This window comes from Callithrix jacchus, chromosome X (genome assembly GCF_049354715.1).
Source record: "Callithrix jacchus isolate 240 chromosome X, calJac240_pri, whole genome shotgun sequence".
NCBI classification, from domain to species: domain Eukaryota; kingdom Metazoa; phylum Chordata; class Mammalia; order Primates; family Cebidae; genus Callithrix; species Callithrix jacchus.
In genome coordinates this window covers 146,230,626-146,253,166 of record NC_133524.1, presented here as the reverse complement: position 1 = coordinate 146,253,166, position 22,541 = coordinate 146,230,626, and the positions used below count along the sequence as shown (strand labels likewise).

The 22,541-nt window shown below is 57.3% G+C and overlaps 2 protein-coding genes across 11 annotated transcripts; both read right to left on the bottom strand.

Annotated features, from left to right (window-relative positions):
* Window positions 1-268: 268 nt before the first annotated feature.
* On the bottom strand, window positions 269-11,127 carry LOC144576426 (melanoma-associated antigen 9-like). 10 transcript variants are annotated; one of them, XM_078364323.1, is made up of 3 exons: window positions 10,083-11,127; window positions 1,933-2,003; window positions 269-1,857 (listed from the first exon to the last, which is right to left on the bottom strand). In XM_078364323.1, the coding sequence occupies exons 1-3, from the start codon at window positions 10,301-10,303 to the stop codon at window positions 866-868; spliced, it is 1,284 nt and encodes a 427-aa protein (XP_078220449.1). In that variant the 5' UTR covers window positions 10,304-11,127; the 3' UTR covers window positions 269-865. The 10 variants fall into 10 exon arrangements, with proteins under 10 accessions (XP_078220449.1, XP_078220458.1, XP_078220455.1 ...); XM_078364332.1 differs by having other exon boundaries at window positions 11,032-11,127; XM_078364329.1 differs by having other exon boundaries at window positions 9,606-10,179.
* Window positions 11,128-18,532: 7,405 nt separating this feature from the next.
* LOC118142880 (heat shock transcription factor, X-linked) lies at window positions 18,533-22,063 on the bottom strand. The gene is made up of 2 exons (XM_035287939.3): window positions 20,156-22,063; window positions 18,533-19,315 (listed from the first exon to the last, which is right to left on the bottom strand). Exons 1-2 carry the CDS (start codon window positions 20,819-20,821, stop codon window positions 18,608-18,610), a joined length of 1,374 nt encoding a protein of 457 aa, XP_035143830.3. The 5' UTR covers window positions 20,822-22,063; the 3' UTR covers window positions 18,533-18,607.
* Between the last annotated feature and the right edge of the window lie 478 nt (window positions 22,064-22,541).

The following is a 22,541-nucleotide window of genomic DNA, read 5'->3' as shown; positions in this document are numbered from 1 at the left end:
TTTCCCAAAGCCCCAAAGCCCCTGGCTCAGGGCATACACACTCCACTGCTGTCATCTACAGCCCCAAACCCTCACCCATGTTTTATTTTCCTCTAGTCCTTGGGAGGACATCTCACCACCTTAATTTTATTGACTGTAGCTCCTAGACTTCACCGCCCTGTGGTGAAGGGGTGGGTCTGGCTTACCTTCGCCATCTCTACTAATAAGCCAGAATGTGCCGAATAACAGATGCTCAGTGCATGTTTGGAGAAAAAAAAATGAGCCAGTGAACAGGAAAAATTATTTATTCAGTTTTGTTTCTCTTACGTTCTCAAAGAAGCCAAGGGAATCCAGGTGTACATGTGCATATTTTAATTTTACAGGGGAGGGAAAGAGGTATAAGGCAAGAATTAACGATACTTTCATTTCCTTACTTCTTTATGAGCTCTATTTTGCCGCTAAGTTCAAGTTTCTAAGAACAAATTCTTAACTCATCTGCTACTTATCTTGTCCCAATTCGCAAAATAACGTGGATTTCCCCTTGGGACTCAAAAGCAAGAATCTTACTCCTAAATAACCTGAACAGCAGTATGTGTGACAGCTGTCATCCATTAACTTCGATGGTTGGGTTTCATCAAACTGACCATTAAAACAAAACAACATTTGAAGAATTGCAAAAGGGAGCAAAGATTAATTTCCAAATCATCCAACAGGCAAGGAACCCAGAGACGGTATACAGTGTGTTCACCCCCACCCACTGCCACTGAGAACACCGATTCCGATCTTCCAACAGAGAGTGAAGAATGGGTCTCACGTCACATGGGGCAGGACAACGGCTGGGTGTGGCCCTGGCCCCACAGACATTGGCCCTGGCTGCGACTGGTTCTCACACTCCCTCTTGCTCCACCCCCCAAACCTCTTCACACAGGGATGGGTAGCAGATGGGACCTCTTGCATTGATCATGATGAAATAATCTATGACTTCCTCGTAGCTGGTTTCAGCGTGGGCCTTTGAACCCCAGAGGAACTCGTAGCGCTCAGGATCACTGCCGGGCACCTGGCGGTACTCCAGATAGTTTTCCTGCACCCAATCTTGGGTGAGCAGCTTCCTGGGCTCCCCATAGAAAGTGTGCTCCATCCCAACATACACCCCCATCGCACTCAATGTTTCCCAGATAACCTCTTCAGGGGCGCAGTTGTCTTGGGCTAAGATCATACCCAGGACAACGATCAGGAGGGCGACCTTGGGCATGCTATGACCATCACCCAGCATGCTATCACATGAGAGGCCAAGAGCAGGGACAAGGACGTAGGAGTGGCTGGCGGGGTCCACCTCCTTCACTTCAACTCCGAAGATCATCTGCATGAACTCGGAGGCTTTACCGAAGATCACAGGAAAGTACTGCTCGTAATTCTGGGTGACACGCTCCAGCATTTCTGCCTCTGTGACCGGCTCCTTGACTTTATATTTGTGGAGCAGGAGACGAACCAACTCACCCACCTTAGATTTCATTGCTTCTTGGAGCAAGGAATCCAGGTGAGCTAGGTCGACCCAGGGGCTTGGCCCTTCCTCTTGTTGACTGCTGGAGCCCTCAAGGAATTGGCTCCACAGACTCCTCAGGGAGCCTCCCTGGGGACTCTGGGAAGGACTTGATGACCCAGCAGCAGACACCTCCTCCTCCTGAGAGGAGGAGGAGGTAGCCTCCTGCTCCTCGTCTGTGGGATCCTGTGTACCCACCAGGCCCAGGTCTTCCCCTTGGGCTTCAAGGTCTTCATCGGGCTTGCCACGCAGAGTCTTCTGCTCAAGAGCCATGATGACTCTGGTCAGGGCAGCAGTTGGGACTGTGAGCAGGAGCTGGGCAATGGAGACCCACAGGCCTGCGGGGAGAGGGAGCGTGTGAGAGACCGCAGCTGAGAAGCGAACCTTGGAGGTTCTAACAAATGCTGACTTACAGGTCTTCTTCAGTGCTGCTCTGGGGCTTCTTGGGGCTCCTGTCCTCCTGGTCAGCCTGTCCCCTGGGAACCTGTAGGAGGAAGCGAGAGGGCTACTCAGCGTGCAGCTGGCCTGCAGAGACCAAGGTTCTCTGGGTGACAGTAGGGTGGATGGGGCTGGGCGCTCTGGACTCCCATGTGTGCTGCGGCAGGCGGGGCCCTTGGTGCACATTCGGGGCGAACATTTCACCTTCACTGCCGACACTGCCCGGGCCGCCTCTGCTCTGTGACCCGAGGACACTGCCTCAGACCAAGGCCTGCCTGCTGCCTGGAGCTCCTAGAAGAGGAATCGAGGGGCCCTTAACCTGCAGACTGCAAGCACAGCCCTGGCCCTTCAGTGCTGCCGAGAGGGCGGCTGGACACTGTGAGTTCTACACACTTTTGGGGTGGATGTTCCCCTCGGTGCTCACTCAGGGCCCTCACGTTACTCCTGGCAGGGACTGGACTCTACTCCTCTACTTGCCCGAGAGTCTCTCAGATCAAGAGCTCATATTCCTGATACGGAACACAAGGACATGCCCCAACCAACATCTGGCCACACCTGCCCAGGGTTTCCCCAGAAGTACAGCAAGAGGGGTCCAAATTCAATGGGGTCCATGTGTCCTAGGGTGAGGATCCTGCCTGGTCCTCATCTTGATGCCTGCAGGGTCTGGAACCCTCCCTTTGTTGACCTGAGGCCTTCCTCTCCAGGAGACACCTGGAGAGGAAGTGAGGGGAGTCCATCCACCCAGCGGCTTCCCTTGGCTGACACAAGGGGCAGGGCGAGGCTAGGTCCTCTGTGGTTGGTGAGCAGGATCCCCTCAGTCTGCATTTTGACTCCTGGCAGGGCCTGGGACCCTCCCTCTGCTGATGTGACTGCAGCCCCCTCAGACCAGGGCCACTCCTCCCTGACACCAGTGATCCCAGGATAAAGGAGGGACCTCAGCAGTCAGCCCTGCACGGGCCCTCTGGGGTGACAGTAGGGGCAGGACACTCTCTCGATCTGAGAATTTCTCTGGTCTGGAGGCACCCTCAATCTTCCCTTAGGTTCCTCACTTGGACTGCTGGCCAATCCTGGGACCACCGTGTCTGTGGAACAGAGGGGCTCCCTGTTTTGTCCTCTCACCCTCTGAGAACAAGTTCCTCACCTCCCTGAGATTCAGAAACAGAGGCAAGGAGTCCCCACATTCATCACACTTGCGTGGGGTGTCCAGGGCTAACCCCACCAGCCGACCCCCTCCAGGTATGAGGCGGGCATTCCAAAGTCCTCCTGTGGGTTATTCATGTTTACTCCTGCTGGAACCTGTCCTTCCTCGACCCCCAAACCCTCGAGATGAGCGGACATCTCCCTTTACACCAATATCTCATCCCCCTGAGGGTTACTCAACTTCCTGCCCGTGGTACTTGTGAGCCTGCCACTTAGCCCCATCCTCAGAGCTAAGAACAGAGGTCACGTAGACTCTGTGGGGCGGCTTCTTTCTGCGCTGGGGGCACCTCCATTTCTCAGGAAGGGGGCACACCTTGGGTCCTGCTGATCCTGGGAGTCCTCCTTCTGCTGACCAGGTGCGAATCCCACTGTTTAATCTCTCAGTGCCCCTGGGAGCAAGGTACTCAGCTCCCTGAGACCTCTCACCCCCAACCACGTGAGAGAAATGAGAGCATGCCACATGCCATTCCTGCCTGGGGCCACCTGGGGCTGAGAATAGGCGACGCCAGTGTCTGCGAGGTCCTTTCTGCTTTGGGAGCATCTAGGTACGTTCTTACCTTCAGTCCTCACCAAACTTCCACTCTGTCACTCCTGGAAGACCCTGGATTCCACCCTGTGCTGACCAGGTGTGGCTCCCTCTGCAGAGCTGAGGACACCCCTCAGAACAAGGCCCCCACCTCCCTGAGACCTGGGAGTCAGAAGTGAGGGGGCACCACATGGTCACTCATGCATGGGATACCCAAGGCTGACCACAGGAGTGGGTTTCAGGGGGCCTCCTCGATCTGGGTGTCCTCTAGATAGTCATCTTTACTTCTGACAGGGTCTGGCCCCTTCCATTTTGCTGAACCAGAGAGGAGTCTTGCAGATCAAGGCCAACTTCTCCCTGAGACTCTCATTAAGAAAGTGTGGGGCGGGGGGCTCTTCCCTTCCTCACAGTCTGGCCTGCAACCTCCCGAGACTGATGGCAGGGGCAGGTTTCCTAGATCTGGGATGAGAGGTCTGGTGAATCCTTCCTCACGGCTCTGAGACTCCTCCCTCTGCTCACCTGAAGCCCCACTCCTCATACCACAGCCCAGTCCCCACGGACACTCGACTCCACAGGCCAGAATGCATCACATGCGGCCACCGTGCCCGGGATCGCCCAAGCCAAGATCCCCACTGATCTGGACTCCACGGTCCCTCTGCCCTCCCTCTTCTTCCTTCCCTGGTCTCCTAGAGGGCTGGGCCCCACCCCTCTGTAGACCTGAGTCTCTATCCATCAGATTTCCGAAACTGAATGAGGAGGCACCTCGGTCTCAGATGGAGGCGGGGTGGGCCCACTGTCCTGGGGTGCTGGGTCCCCTCAGGCCTCCCTTGTCTCCCAGCAGGACCTGGGCCCTCCCTCTGTTCTCTTGGTATCGTTGGCCATGCTAACGATACCAAGCCCCTTCCCTCGGTCAGTCCAAGTTGCAGACATCAGGATCCGCTTGCCTGGCCGCCATGCCCGGAACTTCCCAGGGTTGACAGCAAGGGCAGAGAGAGACTCCCTCTACGGGACCTCAGCCCTTCCTCAGAATCCTGACCTTGATGCCTGGCAGAGCCCGGCCCCTGCCCTCTGCTAACCAGCCCTCCCCTGGTCACACCAAGCTCTGACTCCAGAGTCCCCTGGGGCTTAAGCGTCAGGGTGGCAAAGGGTGGCCCAGCCTGAGAAGTCTGCCCCCGGGTAGGCCCGGGCTGGCAGCAGGGGTGGTGCTAGATTATTTGGGTCCCTCTATCTGGGGTGGGGGCATCCCCACTCCTTCCTCGTTGTCTCACCTTGCCTCCTCACAGAGCCCGGGCCCACTTCCCTCTACTTATCTTAACCTGCCACTCAGAACCAGGCCCTTGCTACTCTCTGATCCCCAAAGTACAAGCCAGTGGCCTTACATCCGGGCACCCAGAGCTTCCCTGTGTCAGCAGCAGGGGCAGAAAGGATTCTGCCGTGGGAGACTTGGGGGTGGGACGGAGTTGAGGGTGGAGAGTGGGGGTGAGGATGAGGGTGGGGAACCTGGGGCTGTAGGTCATGGTGGTGGTGGTCCGGTTAGAGGTGGGGAGGTGCTCAGCCCTCCCTCAGGGTCCTGATCTTCATGCCTGGCAGAGCCTGGACCCTGCCCTCTCCTCACCAGCCCTGCCCTGGCCTCACCAAGCGCTCACTCCAGAGTCCCCTGGGGCTTAAGTGCAGGGGTGGTGAGGGTTGGCCGACCCTGAGGAGTCCGCCCCCATGGGGTGGTCCGGAGCAGGCCGCAGATGCAGTGCTGGATTACTTGGGGTCCTCTATCTGGGATGGGAGGGTCCCGAGTCCTCCCTCAGCCACGCACCTTGCCTCCTCACCGAGCCCGGGCCCACTTCCCTCTGCTGATCTTAAGCCGCCACTCAGAACCAGGCCCTTGCTACTCTCTGATCCCCAAAGTACAAGCCAGTGGCCTTACATCCGGGCACCCAGAGCTTCCCTCTGTTAGCAGCAGGGGCAGAAACGGATTCTGCCATGGGAGACTTGGGGGTGGGACGGAGCTAGCCGCAGATGTGGTGCTGGATTACTTGGGGTCCTCTATCTGGGAAGGGAGGGTCCTGAGTCCTCCCTCAGCTTCTCACCTTGCCTCCTCACAGAGCCTGGGCACGCTGCCCTCCGACGATATCAACCCGCCCCTCAGAGCGATGCCCTCACTACTCTCTGACCCCCCCCACTCCCCATGGGCAAGTCACCGGCCGCGTATCCAGTCACCTGGGTCTTCCCTCGGTTGACAGCAAGGGCAGAAACAGATTCTGCTGCTGGAGGGTTGGGGGTGGGATGGGGTGCGGTGGAGAGTGGGGCTGAGGATGGGGATGGGGAACCTGGGGCTGTAGGTCACGGTGAGGTGGGTCGGGAGCTCAGCCATCCCTCAGGGTCCTGACCTTGATGCCTGGCAGAGCCTGGGCCCTGCCCTCTCCTAACCAGCTCTGCCCTGGTCACACCAAGCTCTCAATGCACAGTGTCGAGCGGCTTCAGTGGCGGAGGGGCGTAGGGCGGCCCAACCTCACAAGTCTGCCCAGGGTCGGCCCCGGCGTGGTCCAGGGCTGGGAGCGGAGACGGCACTTGGTCCTTTAGGGTCCTCTATCTGGGGCGGGGGTGTCCTCAGACTTTCCTCAGCACCTCACCTGGATTCCTCACAGAGCCTGGGCCCGATTCCCTCCACCGGTATCGAGCCGCGCCTCAGAAGGAAGCCTCTCCCCTTTCAAACACCGTAGTGCGCACGTCAGTGACGTCACACCCGGCCTCCCGGATGGGGCTTCACTGGCTTGACAGTAGGGGCTGAACCGCGTTCTGACGGAGTAAGGGTGCCGAAGGGGAGAGGGGACCTCAGTCATCCCCCAGGGTCCTGACCTTGATGCCTGGCAGAGCCTGGGCCCTGCCCTCTCCTAACCAGCTCTGCCCTGGTCACACCAAGCTCTCAATCCACAGTGTCGAGCGGCTTCAGTGGCAGAGGGAAGGGGGGCGGCCCAACCTCACAAGTCTGCCCTGGGTCGGCCCCGGCGTCATCCAGGGCTGGGAGCGGAGACGGCACTTGTTCCTTTAGGGTCCTCTATCTGGGGCGGGGGCGTCCTAAGACGTTCCTCAGCACCTCACCTGGATTCCTCACAGAGCCTGGGCCCGCTTCCCTCCACCGGTATCGAGCCGTCCCTCAGATGGAAGCCTCTCCCTTCTCTCAGACCCCCCCCCCGCAGTGCGCACATCACTGACGTCACAACCGGCCTCCCGGATGGGGCTTCCCTGGCATGACAGTAGGGTCTTAACCGCGCTCTGATGGAGTAAGGGTTCCGAACGGGATAGGGGCCCTCAGTCATCCCCCAGGGTCCTGACCTTGATGCCTGGCAGAGCCTGGGCCCTGCTCTCTCCTAACCAGCTCTGCCCTGGTCACACCAAGCTCTCATTCCACACTGTCAAGCGGTTTCAGCGGCGGAGGGAAGGGGGGCGGCCCAAACCTCACAAGTCTGCCCTGGGTCGGCACCCGGGTGGTCCAGGGCTGGGAGCGGAGACGGCACTTGGCCCTTTGGGGTCCTCTATCTGGGGAGGGTGCCTCCTCAGACTTTCCTCAGCACCTCACCTGGATTCCTCACAGAGCCTGGGCCCGATTCCCTCCACCGGTATCGAGCCGCGCCTCAGAAGGAAGCCTCTCCCCTTTTAAACACCGCAGTGCGCACGTCAGTGACGTCACATCCGGCCTCCCGGATGGGGCTTCACTGGCTTGACAGTAGGGGCTGAACCGCGCTCTGACTGAGTAAGGGTGCCGAAGGGGATAGGGGCCCTCAGTCATCCCCCAGGGTCCTGACCTTGATGCCTGGCAGCCCCTGGGCCCTGCCCTCTCATAACCAGCTCTGCCCTGGTCACACCAAGCTCTCATTCCACAGTGTCTAGCGGTTTCAGCGGCTGAGGGAAGGGGGGCGCCCAACCTCACAAGTCTGCCCTGGGTCGGCCCCCGGGTGGTCCAGGGCTAGGAGCGGAGATGGGACTTGGTCCTTTAGAGTCCTCTATCTGGGGCGGGGGCGTCCTCAGACTTTCCTCAGCACCTCACCTGGATTCCTCACAGAGCCTGGGCCCGCTTCCCTCCATCGGTATGGAGCTGCGCCTCAGAAGGAAGCCTCTCCCTTCTCTCAGACCCCACCTCCCCCAAGTGCGCACGTCACTGACGTCACATCCGGCCTCCCGGTTGGGGCTTCCCTGGCTTGACAGTAGGGGCTGAACCGCGTTCGACTGAGTAAGGGTGCCGAAGGGGACAGGGGCCCTCAGTCATCCCCCAGGGTCCTGACCTTGATGCCTGGCAGCGCCTGGGCCCTGCCCTCTCCTAATCAGCTCTGCCCTGGTCACACCAAGCTCTCATTACACAGTGTCTAGCGGTTTCAGCGGCGGAGGGAACGGGGGGGCCCAACCTCGCAAGTCTGCCCTGGGTCAGCCCCCAGGTGGTCCAGGGCTGGGAGCGGAGATGGCACTTGGTCCTTTAGGGTCCTCTATCTGGGGCGGGGGCGTCCTCACACTTTCCTCAGCACCTCACCTGGATCCCTCACAGAGCCTGGGCCCGCTTCCCTCCACCAGTATCGAGCGGCACCTCAGAAGGAAGCCTCTCCTTTCTCTGACCCCCCCGCCCCCGCAGTGCGCACATCACTGACGTCACAACCGGCCTCCCGGATGGGGCTTCCCTGCCTTGACAGTAGGGGCTGAAACGCATTCTGACGGAGTAAGGGTGCCGAAAGGGATAGGGGCCCTCAGTCATCCCCCAGGGTCCTGACCTTGATGCCTGCCAGCCCCTGGGCCCTGCCCTCTCCTAACCAGCTCTGCCCTGGTCACACCAAGCTCTCAGTCTAGCGGCTTCAGCGGCGGAGGGAAGGGGGCGGCCCAACCTCACAAGTCTGCCCTGGGTCGGCCCCCGGGTGATCCAGGGCTGCGAGCGGAGACGGCACTTGGTCCTTCAGGGTCCTCTATCTGGGGCGGGGGCGTCCTCACACTTTCCTCAGCACCTGACCTGGATTCCTCACAGAACCTGGGCCTGCTTCCCTCCACCGGTATCGAGCTGCACCTCAGAAGGAAGCCTCTCCCTTCTCTCAAACACCGCAGTGCGCACGTCAGTGTCGTCACATCTGGCCTCCCGGATGGGGCTTCCCTGGCTTGACAGTAGGGCCTGACCCGCGTTCTGACGGAGTAAGGGTGCGGAAGGGGATAGGGGCCCTCAGTCATCCCCCAGGGTCCTGACCTTGATGCCTGGCAGAGCCTGGGCCCTGCCCTCTCCTAACCAGCTCTGCCCTAGTCACACCAAGCTGTCATTCCACAGTGTCTAGAGGCTTCAGCGGCGGAGGGGGGTAGGCCGGCCCAACCTCACAAGTCTGTCCTGGGTCGGCCACGGCGTGGTACAGGGCTGGGAGCGGAGACGGCACTTAAGTCTTTTAGGGTCCTCTATCTGGGGCAGGGGCGTCCTCAGAGTTTCCTCAGCACCTCACCTGGATTCCTCACAGAGCCTGGGCACGCTTCCCTCCACCGGTACCGAGCTGTGCCTCAGAAGGAAGCCTCTCCCTTCTCTCAGACCCCCCCACCCCATGCGCACGTCATTGACGTCACATCCGGCCTCCCAGTTGGGGCTTCACTGGCTTGACAGTAGGGGCTTAACCGCGATCTGACGGTGCCGAAAGGGATAGGGGCCCTCAGTCATCCCCCAGGGTCCTGACCTTGATGCCTGGCCTGGGCCCTGCCCTCTCCTAACCAGCTCGGCCCTGGTCACACCAAGCTCTCATTCCACAGTGTCTAGCGGCTTCAGTGGCGGAGGAGGTGAGGGCGGCCCAACCTCACAAGTCTGCCCTGGGTCGGCCCCTGGGTGGTCCAGGGCGGGGAGCAGAGACGGGAGTTGGCCCTTTGGGGTCTTCTATCTAGGGCGGGGGCGTCCTCAGACTTTCCTCAGCACCTCACCTGGATTCCTCACAGAGCCTGGGCCCGCTTCCCTCCACCGGTATGGAGTTGCGCCTCAGAAGGAAGCCTCTCCCTTCTCTCAGACCCCCACCACCACAGTGCGCACGTCAGTGACGTCATCATCCGGCCTCCCGGTTGGAGCTTCCCTGGCTTGACAGTAGGGGCTGACCCGCGTTCTGACGGAGTAAGGGTGCCGAAGGGGAGAGGGGACCTCAGTCATCCCCCAGGGTCCTGACCTTGATGCCTGGCAGAGCCTGGGCCCTGCCCTCTCCTAACCAGCTCTGCCCTGGTCACACCAAGCTCTCAATCCAGTGTCGAGCGGCTTCAGTGGCGGAGGGAAGGGGGGCGGCCAAACCTCACAAGTCTGCCCTGCGTCGGCCCCGGCGTCGTCCAGGGCTGGGAGCGGAGACGGCACTTGGTCCTTTAGGGTCCTCTATCTGGGGCGGGGGCGTCCTAAGACGTTCCTCAGCACCTCACCTGGATTCCTCACAGAGCCTGGGCCCGCTTCCCTCCACCGGTATCGAGCTGTCCCTCAGAAGGAAGCCTCTCCCTTCTCTCAGACCCCCCGCCCCCCGCAGTGCGCACGTCAGTGACGTCACATCCGGCCTCCCGGATGGGGCTTCCCTGCCTTGACAGTAGGGGCCGAACCGTGTTCTGACGGAGTAAGGGTGCGGAAGGGGATAGGGGCCCTCAGTCATCCCCCAGGGTCCTGACCTTGATGCCTGGCAGCGCCTGGGCCCTGCCCTCTCCTAATCAGCTCTGCCCTGGTCACACCAAGCTCTCATTACACAGTGTCTAGCGGTTTCAGCGGCGGAGGGAAGGGGGGGGCCCAACCTCGCAAGTCTGCCCTGGGTCAGCCCCCAGGTGGTCCAGGGCTGGGAGCGGAGATGGCACTTGGTCCTTTAGGGTCCTCTATCTGGGGCGGGGGCGTCCTCAGACTTTCCTCAGCACCTCACCTGGATCCCTCACAGAGCCTGGGCCCGCTTCCCTCCACCGGTATCGAGCCGCGCCTCAGAAGGAAGCCTCTCTCTTCTTTCAAACACCGCAGTGCGCACGTCAGTGACGTCACATCCGGCCTCCCGCTTGGGTATTCCCTGGCTTGACAGTAGGGGCTGAACCGGGTTCTGACAGAGTAAGGGTTCCGAGGGGATAGGGGCCCTCAGTCATCCCCCAGGGTCCTGACCTTGATGCCTGTCAGAGCCTGGGCCCTGCCCTCTCCTAAGTAGCTCTGCCCTGGTCACACCAAGCTGTCATTCCACACTGTCTAGCGGCTTCAGCGGCGGAGGGAAGAGGGGTGGTCCAACCTCACAAGTGTGCCCTGGGTCGGCCCTGTCGTCGTCCAGGGCTGGGAGCGGAGACGGCACTTGGTCCTTTAGGGTCCTCTATCTGGGGCGGGGGCGCCCTCAGACATTCCTCAGTACCTCACCTGGATTCCTCACAGAGCCTGGGCCCGCTTCCCTCCACCGGTATCGAGCTGCGCCTCAGAAGGAAGCCTCTCCCTTCTCTCAGACCCCTCCTCCCCGCAGTGCGCACGTGACGTCACATCCGGCCTCCTGGTTGGGGCTTCCCTGGCTTGACAGTAGGGGCTGAACCGCGTTCTGACTGAGTAAGGGTGCCGAAGGGGATAGGGGCCCTCAGTCATCCCCCAGGGTCCTGACCTTGATTCCTGACAGCGCCTGGGCCCTGCCCTCTCCTAAGCAGCTCTGCCCTGGTCACACCAAGCTCTCAGTCTAGCGGCTTCAGCGCGGAGGGAAGGGGGGCGGCCCAACCTCACAAGTCTGCCCTGGGTCGGCCCCTGGGTGGTCCAGGGCGCGGAGCAGAGACGGGACTTGGCCCTTTGGGGTCTTCTATCTAGGGCGGGGGCGTCCTCAGACTTTCCTTAGCACCTCACCTGGATTCCTCACAGAGCCTGGGCCCGCTTCCCTCCACCGGTATGGAGTTGCGCCTCAGAAGGAAGCCTCTCCCTTCTCTCAGACCCCCCCCCACCACAGTGCGCACGTCAGTGACGTCACATCCGGCCTCCCGGTTGGGGCTTCCCTGGCTTGACAGTAGGGGCTGACCCGCGTTCTGACGGAGTAAGGGTGCCGAAGAGGATAGGGGCCCTCAGTCATCCCCCAGGGTCCTGACCTTGATGCCTGGCAGAGCCTGGGCCCTGCTCTCTCCTAACCAGCTCTGCCCTGGTCACACCAAGCTCTCATTCCACAGTGTCTAGCGGCTTCAGCGGCCAGAGGCGGGGGGCGGCCCAACCTCACAAGTCTGCCCTGGGTCGTCCCCGGCGTGGTCCAGGGCTGGGAGCGGAGACGGCACTTGGTCCTTTAGGGTCCTCTATCTGGGGCGGGGGTGTCCTCAGACTTTCCTCAGCCCCTCCCCTGGATTCCTCACAGAGCCTGGGCCCCCTTCCCTCCACCGGTATCGAGCCGCGCCTCAGAAGGAAGCCTCTCCCTTCTCTCAGACCCCCCCCACCACAGAGCGCACGTCAGTGACGTCACATCCTGCCTCCCGGTTGGGGATTCCCTGGCTTGACAGTAGGGGCTGAACCGCGTTCTGACGGAGTAAGGGTGCGGAAGGGGTAGGGACCCTCAGTCATCCCCTCGGGTCCTGACCTTGATGCCTGGCAGAGCCTGGATCCCCATCCTCTGCCCCTTGGGTCTGCTCCTCTCAGACCGAGTCTCTGCCTCCCAGTCCCCTGAGGTGGCAATGAGAGGAGGGGTGTGGTAGGGGTGACAACATTGCCAGGGTCTTCCAGGACTGACAGGAGGGGCTGAGCTGGATTCTGTGGCCTCTCGATGTGGGGAGTGTAGAACCTCTGTCTGGACCCAGGAGAGTTCTCCTCCTGGGTCGTGGCTCTTTGATGAAATGATGGGTGGGAGATGATCTGTTTATGTCACCTTTGAGCATCTGTCCAACGGCACCCGTTGCAGAGAATGGCTGCCGGTCCGAGGCTAAGTGTTCCTTGGGTGTGGGTGGTGGGGTGGGGTGCTGCAGCACCTGTGATTGTAGGACCTCTGGGAGAAGACGCACACCTTCCCATGGGGCTCTTCCGCAGCCACAGCTAGACTTTGCAAACTTTTGTCCTGAAAGACTGATCTTTATGCAGAAGAGGCTGAGCAGCAGCAAGAGATTTGGAGAAGCCAGGTGGTTTCAGAAGGTCTCTAACATATCGTAGTCCAGTTTAGTGATGTTCATATTTTAATCCTCGTTGATAGGGTTAGAAATAAATTTTACATTGTATGCATACATTACATATGGCATATGTACATTTTACGTATATTGACGTTTATATACATACCTGTTTCAGACGTTATATAAATTTATGTTTGTATGTATATATGCATGCGTACATATCTTTGTATCATATATGTGTGATTACAGGTAGTTACATGTATATGGCTTTAGATCCGTACTCGCTTTTATTCGTAGACTTTATTCTATACACGTGCACACACATTTTATTAAATACTATCTACTCATAGTGTGTGGGCTTCACACGTACTTACTATTCTATTCCTAGTTTATTCTTTATATTCCATTACAATCATATTTTTTTTGGAAGGGCAGTCTTCTTCTCCTAGTTTGCTTCAGGTGGTTGTTAGCAGAACTCTGGAGCCGTAGTGCCCCAAACGACTCACCCCAGGGCTACTGGCACCATATTTTGTGCTGCTGCCTGAGATTGTGCGATGATGCGGGGTGGAATGTGAAACCCTTTCTCCTACCCATCCCGTCATCTGCCATCTACGCAGGGTACAGACCCCCTGGACCCAAAGCACAAGTACTAGTTCAGCACAGTCTTCAGTCATCCCCAGGACTTTCTCTGTTTCGTTGTTGATACTGCTTTTTGTCTTTTCCCTTCTGTATTTTTCCACGGTTGATTTGGGGAGCAGAGCACGGAGACAACCTGAGCTTGGTCGTCACTTCGGCAAGGACAGTTAAGGCACTCGCTCTGTATTTAAGTAGCGTTTACATCTCTGCCATATTCTGTTCCCCATCAAGGAATATGGTATACAGACCCATTTACTTGAGATTTTTCCCTGAGTCTATTGATAGCTTCGCACAGTCGCTACCGTAAAGGTCTTGTTAGGCTCTTCTCATTTACATTTTGGATTTTAATGCTGTTTTGAATGGTATCTTTTCTATTTTCAATTTTATGCACTAAGTTGCTTTTGTGTGGCAAGGCTCTGGGTTCTGCCGTAATGATCTTCCGTATGATGTTTTCTGAAGTCTTTTATGCATTTGAATATTCAATGTGCCTATTCCTTGGAATTTTCTATGTAGATAATCATATAGTTAACTAATACCATCGATTTCTTTGCAGTCTTCATATCTCGTTTTCATTTTGGCAACCACAGCTCTGGCTCTTTTTCATTTTGACATTCGCTGCAGATGTGCGTGGTAGTGGTGACAGCCCATGTCAATGACTTGTCACTGCCGTGTGAAAGGCAACGCTTGTGACATTTCACATTTCTGTATGCTTGCTGCCACTTTTAGGAAACGGAAGTTCCTGTTGATCTTAGTTTGCTAAAAGTTGTTGATTTGTACTTACATAGAATTGCTTCCGGAGCCTTTTCTGTACCCATTGTCAAGACCGAAAGTTTTTACTAGTCTATCTTGTATGCAGGGAATTACAACTGAATTTTTTTCTATCATTAAACAGTATTTTTATTCCATGCGTACAGGTGGCTTGTTCATCTAACCCACTGTTGTGCTGGATATGTGATTATCTGTTTACAACATTTGCCGCGATAACACTTGGCTCACAAATTCTTCTCATGAGCGCTAGGGTGCCTTCATCTGTTTTTGAATCCAGGAGAGTGAGCCTGGGAGAATGAGTTGAACAATTGCCCATTTTTTTTGGATGCGTCGGAAGAGTTGTGCTAGTGGTCCAGAAGCTCACCTGCCCCACAAGCCCATGTCCTCCACAAGTCAGACTGCCCTGCAAGCCCGAGTGCCGCACAAGCCTGAATGCCCCACTGGCCCCAGTGCTCCACAATCCCAACTGCCCCAAAAGCTCGAGTGCTCCCCAAGCTCGACTACCCCACGAACCCGATTTTCTCACAAGCCCAATTGCTTCAAAAGGCCGAATGCCCCACAATCCCTACTACTTCAGAAGCCTGACTTCCCCACACACCCAAGTGCCCCACAAGCCTGAGTGCCCCACAAGCCCTAGTGCCCCAGACCAGAAGCCCAAATGGCCTACAAGCCTGAGTGCCCCAAAAGCCTGACTGCCCCACGAACCCAGCAACCCCACAAGCCCCAGTGCTGCAGAAGGACAGCTGCCTCCAAATCCCGACTGCCCCCCATGCCCCAGTGACCAACAAACCCCAGTGCCCCACACGCCTGAGTTCCCCACAAGCCCGAATGCCCCCAGAGCTTGACTGTCCCCAAAGCCCGACATCCCCACAAGCCTGTCTATACCTCAAGCCATAGTGCTCCAGAACCTCAACTTCCCCACAAGCCCGAGTGCCCCGCAAGCCTGACTGCCCCGCAAGCCCTAGTCCTCCAGAAGCCCCACTTCCCCACAAGATCTAATAATGCTCTAGAAGCCAGAGTGCCCCAGAAGTCCAATGCCCCAGAAGCACGAGTGCTCTGGAAGCCAGCTTCCCCACTAAGCCCGAGTCCTCCATAGCCCTAATGTCCCACAAGCCTGACTGCCTCATAAGCCCCACTGCCCCACTGCCCCACAAGACCAAGTGCCCCAGAAGACTGACTTCCCCACCAGCCCCAGTGCTCCGGAAACCCCAAGTCCCCTCAAGACTGACTGCCCCACAGGTCTCTGACTGCCGCCCCCCAAGCCCAAGTGCCCCTTAAGGCCGACTACCCCAGAAGCCCTCGCGCTCCTGAAGCCCAACTGCACCACATGACTGAGTGTCCCCAAAGCCCGGCTGCCCCACAAGCCTGAGTGCCCCACAAGCCCAACAAGCCACATCAGCCACCTTCTCACATTTATCCAGAAGTCAGCACTCCTCCTGCTTAGTCTGCTGCCTTTGTCCTCCGGTTAAGTACTTCACCTTCTTGTCACCCTGGTGAGCTGATGCCTGACTGGTGCGCCTTACACTCAGTAAAGCAAGAAGGTGGAGTCTCTAATGTTTAGAAAGGTGGTCGGAATGAGGGTGGATGTGTGGGGCTTTTAGGTTTGCAAGAGTCAACGTGCACACAGTGGACATTGCCTTGAACACTCTGGTTGATCTCTGGGTCAAACTACAGTTAGGAAAAGGAGAGAGTTCCCCCACTGCCCCCAGTGATTTCTTCCCGAGTGTTCTGAAGGGCATCTTTTGTGCAAAATCCATGAGGTTTTCTCACGGGGATTAAAGAACATGTATGTGGCTGGTGGCTGGTTAGGTTCCAAGTCCCCGTTTGTTCTGGCTGTTCACCTGGAGGAGGGGAGGTAGGAGGTGGGTCCACGGCTGCCCTGTGCCTGCCCTTAGAGGTTCCTGTGAGGCTAGGAATGTGACTCAGTGTGACTCACCCAGGTTCCGGCTCCACCTGTGAGAGCTTCTCCCTGCAATGGCCGGCCCCCAGCTCCCTTTGCCGAATCCCAGCACCAACACGGAGGACAGACGTGGCGGAGAAGTTGCGTCCCCGAGAGCAGCTCAGGCCGGGATGGTTCCCGCAGGGAAGGGACTCATGGGTGAGGGCATTTCCAGGGCCCCAGGGGGCATGGCTCGCTGCTCCTGATTCCAGGGCCTGGTCTGTATGGTGGGGTGTCTCACTGGCAGTACGGGACCTTCCTTTCCTCCCACGCCCAGTTTTGGAGGTTTTCCCGCCAGCCGAATGCTGGGAACCTGGGCCCAGGCTCTGCACCTTGTCCTCATGCCGAAGAACCTGTATTTTGTATTTTGGGGGAATGGGGCGTCTGGAAAAGACCCAGGCTGTGGGCCACAACCAGGCCAGCCTGGCAGCCGGCAGATCTTTGGTTCCTATACCCAGGACCGTTCACAGCAAGCTCAGCTTTGTTTTCTTCCAAGGAAGGAGAGCTCACTCACTGAAGTAGCCGGGAGGGTCAGTCACGACACCACGCTAAGCCGGGTTTGGTCCAAATGCTTACCACCGCTTTACTGTTAACTGGGTTTTTAAAATGTACCCAGAGAATGGAGAACTTAAAGGAAGAAACTTAGGATTTAAATATGAGAAATGTAGCCAAGATCAAAGTAACTGCAAGGATTCTTTGCCACCTGCAATTTCACTGCTTGGTGAGAGCTGTTGAGTCTTCCAAACGTTCAGATACTGTAATCAGGTGTCTTCGAGAGCCAACTGCCTCTCTGGGGCAAAGTTCCTATGAGTGGCCCTGATTCTATCACCATGATTACCTGAACCGTCAGGTTTACCTTGTTTCGTCATCGTATTTACCTGAACTTCTAGAGTGCTATTTCTATTTGGGAGGGAAGAGAAGGAATTGTTTTCTCTCAGCCCTGCCTTGGAAATTGAGTCCTCGTGGGTGGCCGGGGAGAAAAGCTGAGAGAGCAGGGATCCAGGTTATGTTCTTGCACAGGCAGGGTCTCTCTCCCACGGATGGCAGTGTTGACCTTTGCGGCTGGCCCATTCTTTGCATGGCGGTGGGGGGAGGCGTGTGGGGGTTTGTTCTGGGCATAGTAGCGGGGCTAGCGGCATCCTTGGATTCTTTCTACCTATTTGATGCCAGGAGCAACATCCCCAGTCGTGACAAGCAACAATGTCTCTAGGCTTTTCTTCTAAAGCAAGTAAGTCAATACCACATTTTGCAAATCTGCATCTCTCTCTATAGATTTACAGGGAAGCCAGGATCGCAGGGGCGTAAGTTTGTAGGAGAGGTTTTTAAGTAGCAGCATCTTTGCGTGATTCAAACTCTGGAGGCATGTGTATAAAGTCCAAGAAACACATGAGAAAACTGTGCTGCTGGGAAGCTAAGGAGCTCACAAATGATGAAACGTGATTCGCACCCGTTTGTAAACGAGCACCCATTTGTAAGTGAGCAGGCCAAGACAGGGAGATCCACCTGCGGACCATGCCTGGACTCTGGATTAATCCATTCCCATGTCTGCATTCCCTTAGAGCCTCCTCCCACTTCTTGCAGGACTCTGCCACCTACTGTCCAACTAAAAATCACGGACAGGGATACCTCTGGGTTCTGGCGTGTGGGTTTTGGGGCTCTCTGCACGCCCTGATTTCGGAGATCTTTTGACGTCTGTGCCCAGTTGTGTCTACGGTAAGAACTTGAACCTATTTTCTCTGATTATTCAGTCAAAGGGGCTTGTCAATGACGGCATGTGTTCTAAGTTAAACACCTCAAGTGATCAGAAAAGGCTGCTAAGTTAAAACATGACATATTTTAAATTTGGGGCTCCAAAAGAAAGAAACAGAAGGATGGAAGGGAGGGAGAGAGGGAGGGAAAGAGACACAGAGAAAGAGAAAGAACGAACGAAAAGGTGGGGGCGTGGTGGGGATATCAAGGAAGGAAGTAAGAAAACCCACCGGATCCAGTACAGATATAAAAGCCAAACGTAAATCCTGTCAACGATACACTAATGAGCAGCCTCTAAAGTGCAAACCCGTAGGACTCTTTGGTAGTATCTGTCACCTCCACAACTAACAAGGGCACTGTTTAACCCAGTGACAAAGCCAGACGTGATCTCTTCTCATCTGTATGTAGGTGAAGGTCCTGTCATATAAAGGCACCGCTGCGACACGGAACGGCCAGCGACACAGTGTCACTGTGAGCCCTCGGCGGGCAATGCCAGCACCCCAGTGGCTCTCAGCGGGCGGCTCCAGGTAATTTTTAATGAGGGGAGGCAGGGCGTCTGAGGGGCTTCCTGAAACCCAGCACCTGCTGCCTATCTCTGGGGCATGTTCCCAGGAAGGGGTATTACACCGAAGTCTCTACCATGCAAGCAAAAGATGTCGGAGGTGGGTACTCGACTGCAAAGAAAGAAAAAGGACGGAGACCGTGAAGACTCTTTTGTGCAGTCAGAAAATTACCCACTTCCTGACACGTTTATTGTCCAGCACATGTTCTGCGCAAATGCTCGCCTCTATGTGTGGTGGTCTGCGTCGTCTGGGTACGCCTGGAGCACATGGCTAGCTGGCATGCACTGTGACATGTGGTGGCAGTCGGGGCAATGGTGGGGCAGAGCTGGGGGATGGGGGAACATGGCCATGAAGGCAGCAGACTGTGCAGCCACAGCAGCCACTAGGGGCAAAGGCACCCAGAGACGGCAAAAGGGCGGCATGCCAGGCGCAGGGTGTCCTGTGGTCTCCAAGGCAAGGGTCCCGGGGGGCGCTGGGGGAAGGGCCACCACAGGCCCGTCGGAATTCATCTGGGTGGGAGATCCGGGGAAACAGAGGAAGGGCAGCGCCGCAGGCGCAGGGACAGCTGCCACGGGAGCCGCGTCAGCCCGGCTGCCCTCCGAGCACTCGCCGGCCGGCTGGGCCACTGGAGCGTTGTCACCCGCCACGGCGGGATGGGGCGCCGTCACAGCAGTTGCTGGTGGAGCAGAGCCACTCCTGAGTTGGCTGCTGGGACTGGCCGGGTCCTGGTGCTGTGGTGTGACCTGCTCATCCTCACTCGGAGACGTGTGATCCTGTTGCTCGGTGCCTGCTGGTGCCAGACGGGATTCCGCAGCTCCTGGCTGGCCCTCCTCCCCCTGTCTTGGTCGAGACTTGTTGCCCACTCTTCTCTTCATCCTCACGAGGAGGTGAGGGGAGTCTCTTTGAAAGTAGGGATGGAAGTAGAACTGTAACTGCGAGTCAAAGTTCAAATAAAGAAAAGGAAACTGCAAGTCACAAGGATGGACGGCAACCACCAAGCACCTACGGCCCTGTGCAAGAGAACTCTGCTGGCTCAGGAGGCCCTTCTGGAAAACGTCCTAGTCCCCAAAAGAAGCTGGGGACTCGTGTTCACATCGTCAAGGTTTACCAATTTGTGACGGGCATTTCCATCTGGGAAGAAGCCTCAAAATGGCAAATTAGGGTGTCCACGGCCAGCGGAAAGGGTCTTCGAAGTTGCAGACCGGGAGGGAAGAAGATTCTGGGCCTCCCGCAGGCAATGTCAGCTGGCAACAGAAGGCACCCCAGCTGGGCTGGAGTACCCGGGCACTGACTCTTCCACACCAGGGGGCCACCTACCAAGGGCAGCAGGAGCCTGGGCACCCTCTGTGACGGGCGCCCTTCAGCGCTTCAGCTTGGGCACTTCTCCAGACACCAGCCAGGGGGATAGTGGTACAAATACCAGACTCCCTGACGCCTGCTCACTTCACAGGGTAAAGTGCTGTGGAGTCAGGGGAGCACAGCAACCACCAGATGACACGACTGGCCCCGGGTAGGGGGACATGCAGATATGGCTACTTAGCACCTGTGATATTTTATCCACTCGAGAGGGGCTGGCACCATCCTCGGCCCTCTGCCCACATTCACTCTTGGGTCATGTCACCTCCACCCAGCAGGGGACACAGGACCACAGTGATGGCCCCACACACCCCGCCCGAGGTCACCCACTTCCCAGGAGGCAGTCCTGGGACTTCCACCCACACAGGCCCCAGAGCCCACCGACTTAGCCCCTCCAGAGGCTTGTCGTTCATTACCTTGTTCAAGATGGAGACTGGCTGCTGTGCCGTGAAGATACCGGTGAGGGTCCTGAAAGTGCGTTGATGCAGTTTTCGGAAGCCATACAAGTTCAGCTGGCGAACGAAGCTCCTTAGCAAGTCCGTGGCAAAAATTTTGTCCGGGATGTCCCTTTCGAGAATCTCCGTTTGAAAGAGTTTTTGATTGATCCCTAGACAAGTCCCACTGTCATGCCACCAGATGGAAGAAAACTGATTGCTGTTGACCAGTCTCCACAGTTTCTGTGGAAAGGGGAGGGAGAGGAGATTATCTTCTCCCTGGGGCGAGACGTCACCTCCGGGGCGTGGCCTTCTCAAGGAAGCCTCCTCGGCCAGAGACTGGAAAGCCATTTCTTCCATCAGCATCCTCAAGTCAGGGCTCCCGGGGGACACCGGGTAGTCCCAGGCTGGGGAAGGATCCACTGAGTGATGGTAGATCTCCGAGTCCAATCGGGGACGAAAAGGCACCCTTTCCGAGCTGTGTCCCTGTCCCCTCGGATTCCTTTCTTCGGAGTGAGCCATACTCAATGAAGACCTGTCCTCCATCTGGCAAACATGGTAGTGCAGTGTGGCCAGCGGCACCCCTTGGGAGTCAGGCAGCCAGCCCCAGGACATCACAAAGGGGCTCAGACTGCCTGGGGGTGACATCACCACATGCCCAGCAAGTTACCTAATAAAGGGCCAAGGCAGACAAGTAGCTGCCCGTCTGCATGTGCAGATTCTGGTCCTCACAGTCATCTCAATGGGAAAGAGGACACCAGAGCACAGGAGTGTCGAGGGGCCCTGCCACACCTTATGTGCAGACCTGGAGCGGTCCCCTTGTCCTAGAGCTCCTGGGGCCAGGCAGAACCACAGCAAAGCCCTGACTCAGGAAGGTCAGAGCTCACCATGTGAGTCATGGGACCACAGACCCCAGCACATGACTGACACGTTGAAGCACAGAACCAAGGGTACGACGGTGCCCATGGGCCAGGCTGTAGCCACGCCGCCCTTTCCACCCTGTCCTAGCCAGAGGCAGCGATGTGCTCCATAAAGGTCCTCCGAACACACCCACACTGTCAGTCCCCAGGATGCAGATGGCCGATGGCCACTTAGGCAAATGGCTTAGCTGACTGTCCCACCACCCACTGCTGCCGCGCAGTCCGGTAGGCAGCTGGAGGTGGACTTCTTCCTGCTTTTCCTCGGCCTGCACGTGTACTCCCACCAAGCAGAGACACCCTTCTACACCCCGGGTCTTTGTAGTCACATCGTGGCAGGGCATGTGGCTGTTGGCCTTCGAGCATGTGTCATTTTCCTTGGCCAGTGTCTCCAGAGAAATGCACATGGGTTTGTGCCCAGCGGTCCCCCTCTGCAACAGTGGTTCCTTTGGGATGTGACACTAGGAGGTCACGAGAGAGGCGTCCATCCGAAGCAGCGTCTGTGTAACACACTGTCCACACACACAGGGCCACCCCTCCACAGACTCCCTTCACTCGATTGTGGGCACAGAGCTCAGTGATCTTCCAGAGACTGTCACTAACCGGTGATGCCTCCACACTTGAGACATCCTGACCCCAGGGCCCGACGCTCTGGCTCAGGGGATGACAGTGAGGGTTCTGCAGGCAGACTGCCAATGCTGGTGTCTCGGCCTGGCCGCTGCCGAGCTGTGTGACTTGGGCATGTCATCACTTAACCTCGCTCAGCCTCCATTTCCTCCCGGGGATAAGAGTAGTAGCACCTGCTTCCCGGGGCTGTGAGGATCCTGTGGGCCGCATAGGAGCTAGCAAGGCACCCAGCAGTTGGATCGCAGCTACTGTTGTCACTTCAATAGGCATTTTCTTGAATAGCAAGTCCGAAATCTCATGAGCCTACAGCAGAATCCACCTGTGGCCTCTGGCTGCCTACAGGACTGAAAACCCTTCCGGCCTCAGCAACGGGTGGATTTCCTTGTCAGCTGCCACAAGTCATGAGCTGAACTCCACTTGAGTTTCAGTTCGCGTAGAAGCCTAGAGTCAGAAATCGCAGAGCCTTTTGTTGCAGTGTGAGCAGTCCTCAGCTGTTGACATGACTGGGCAGCAAACAAACAAGGACCGGGAGCAGTATAAGGACAGTGTCTGCTGCAGACTGTCTCTTAGCACCCGAGGAACACTCCAGAAAGCCTCCTAAGTGGTAACAATTGTGGCACTGCATAGCCCAGCCAAGAGTGGCAGCTCCGTGGCGTCCCCTCCTTCCTCCCTCCACCCCATATTCCCCTGAGAGCTGCGCACTGAAGGAGGACTCATTCTAAAGGCTGTGCCCCTGCAGTCGCCAGCCTCGCTCGGCTGCCTGTGCCAGATGGAGAGTTGCTTCCTCTGAGACTGGCTGAGAGGACCATCCCAGTTTCCTGGGC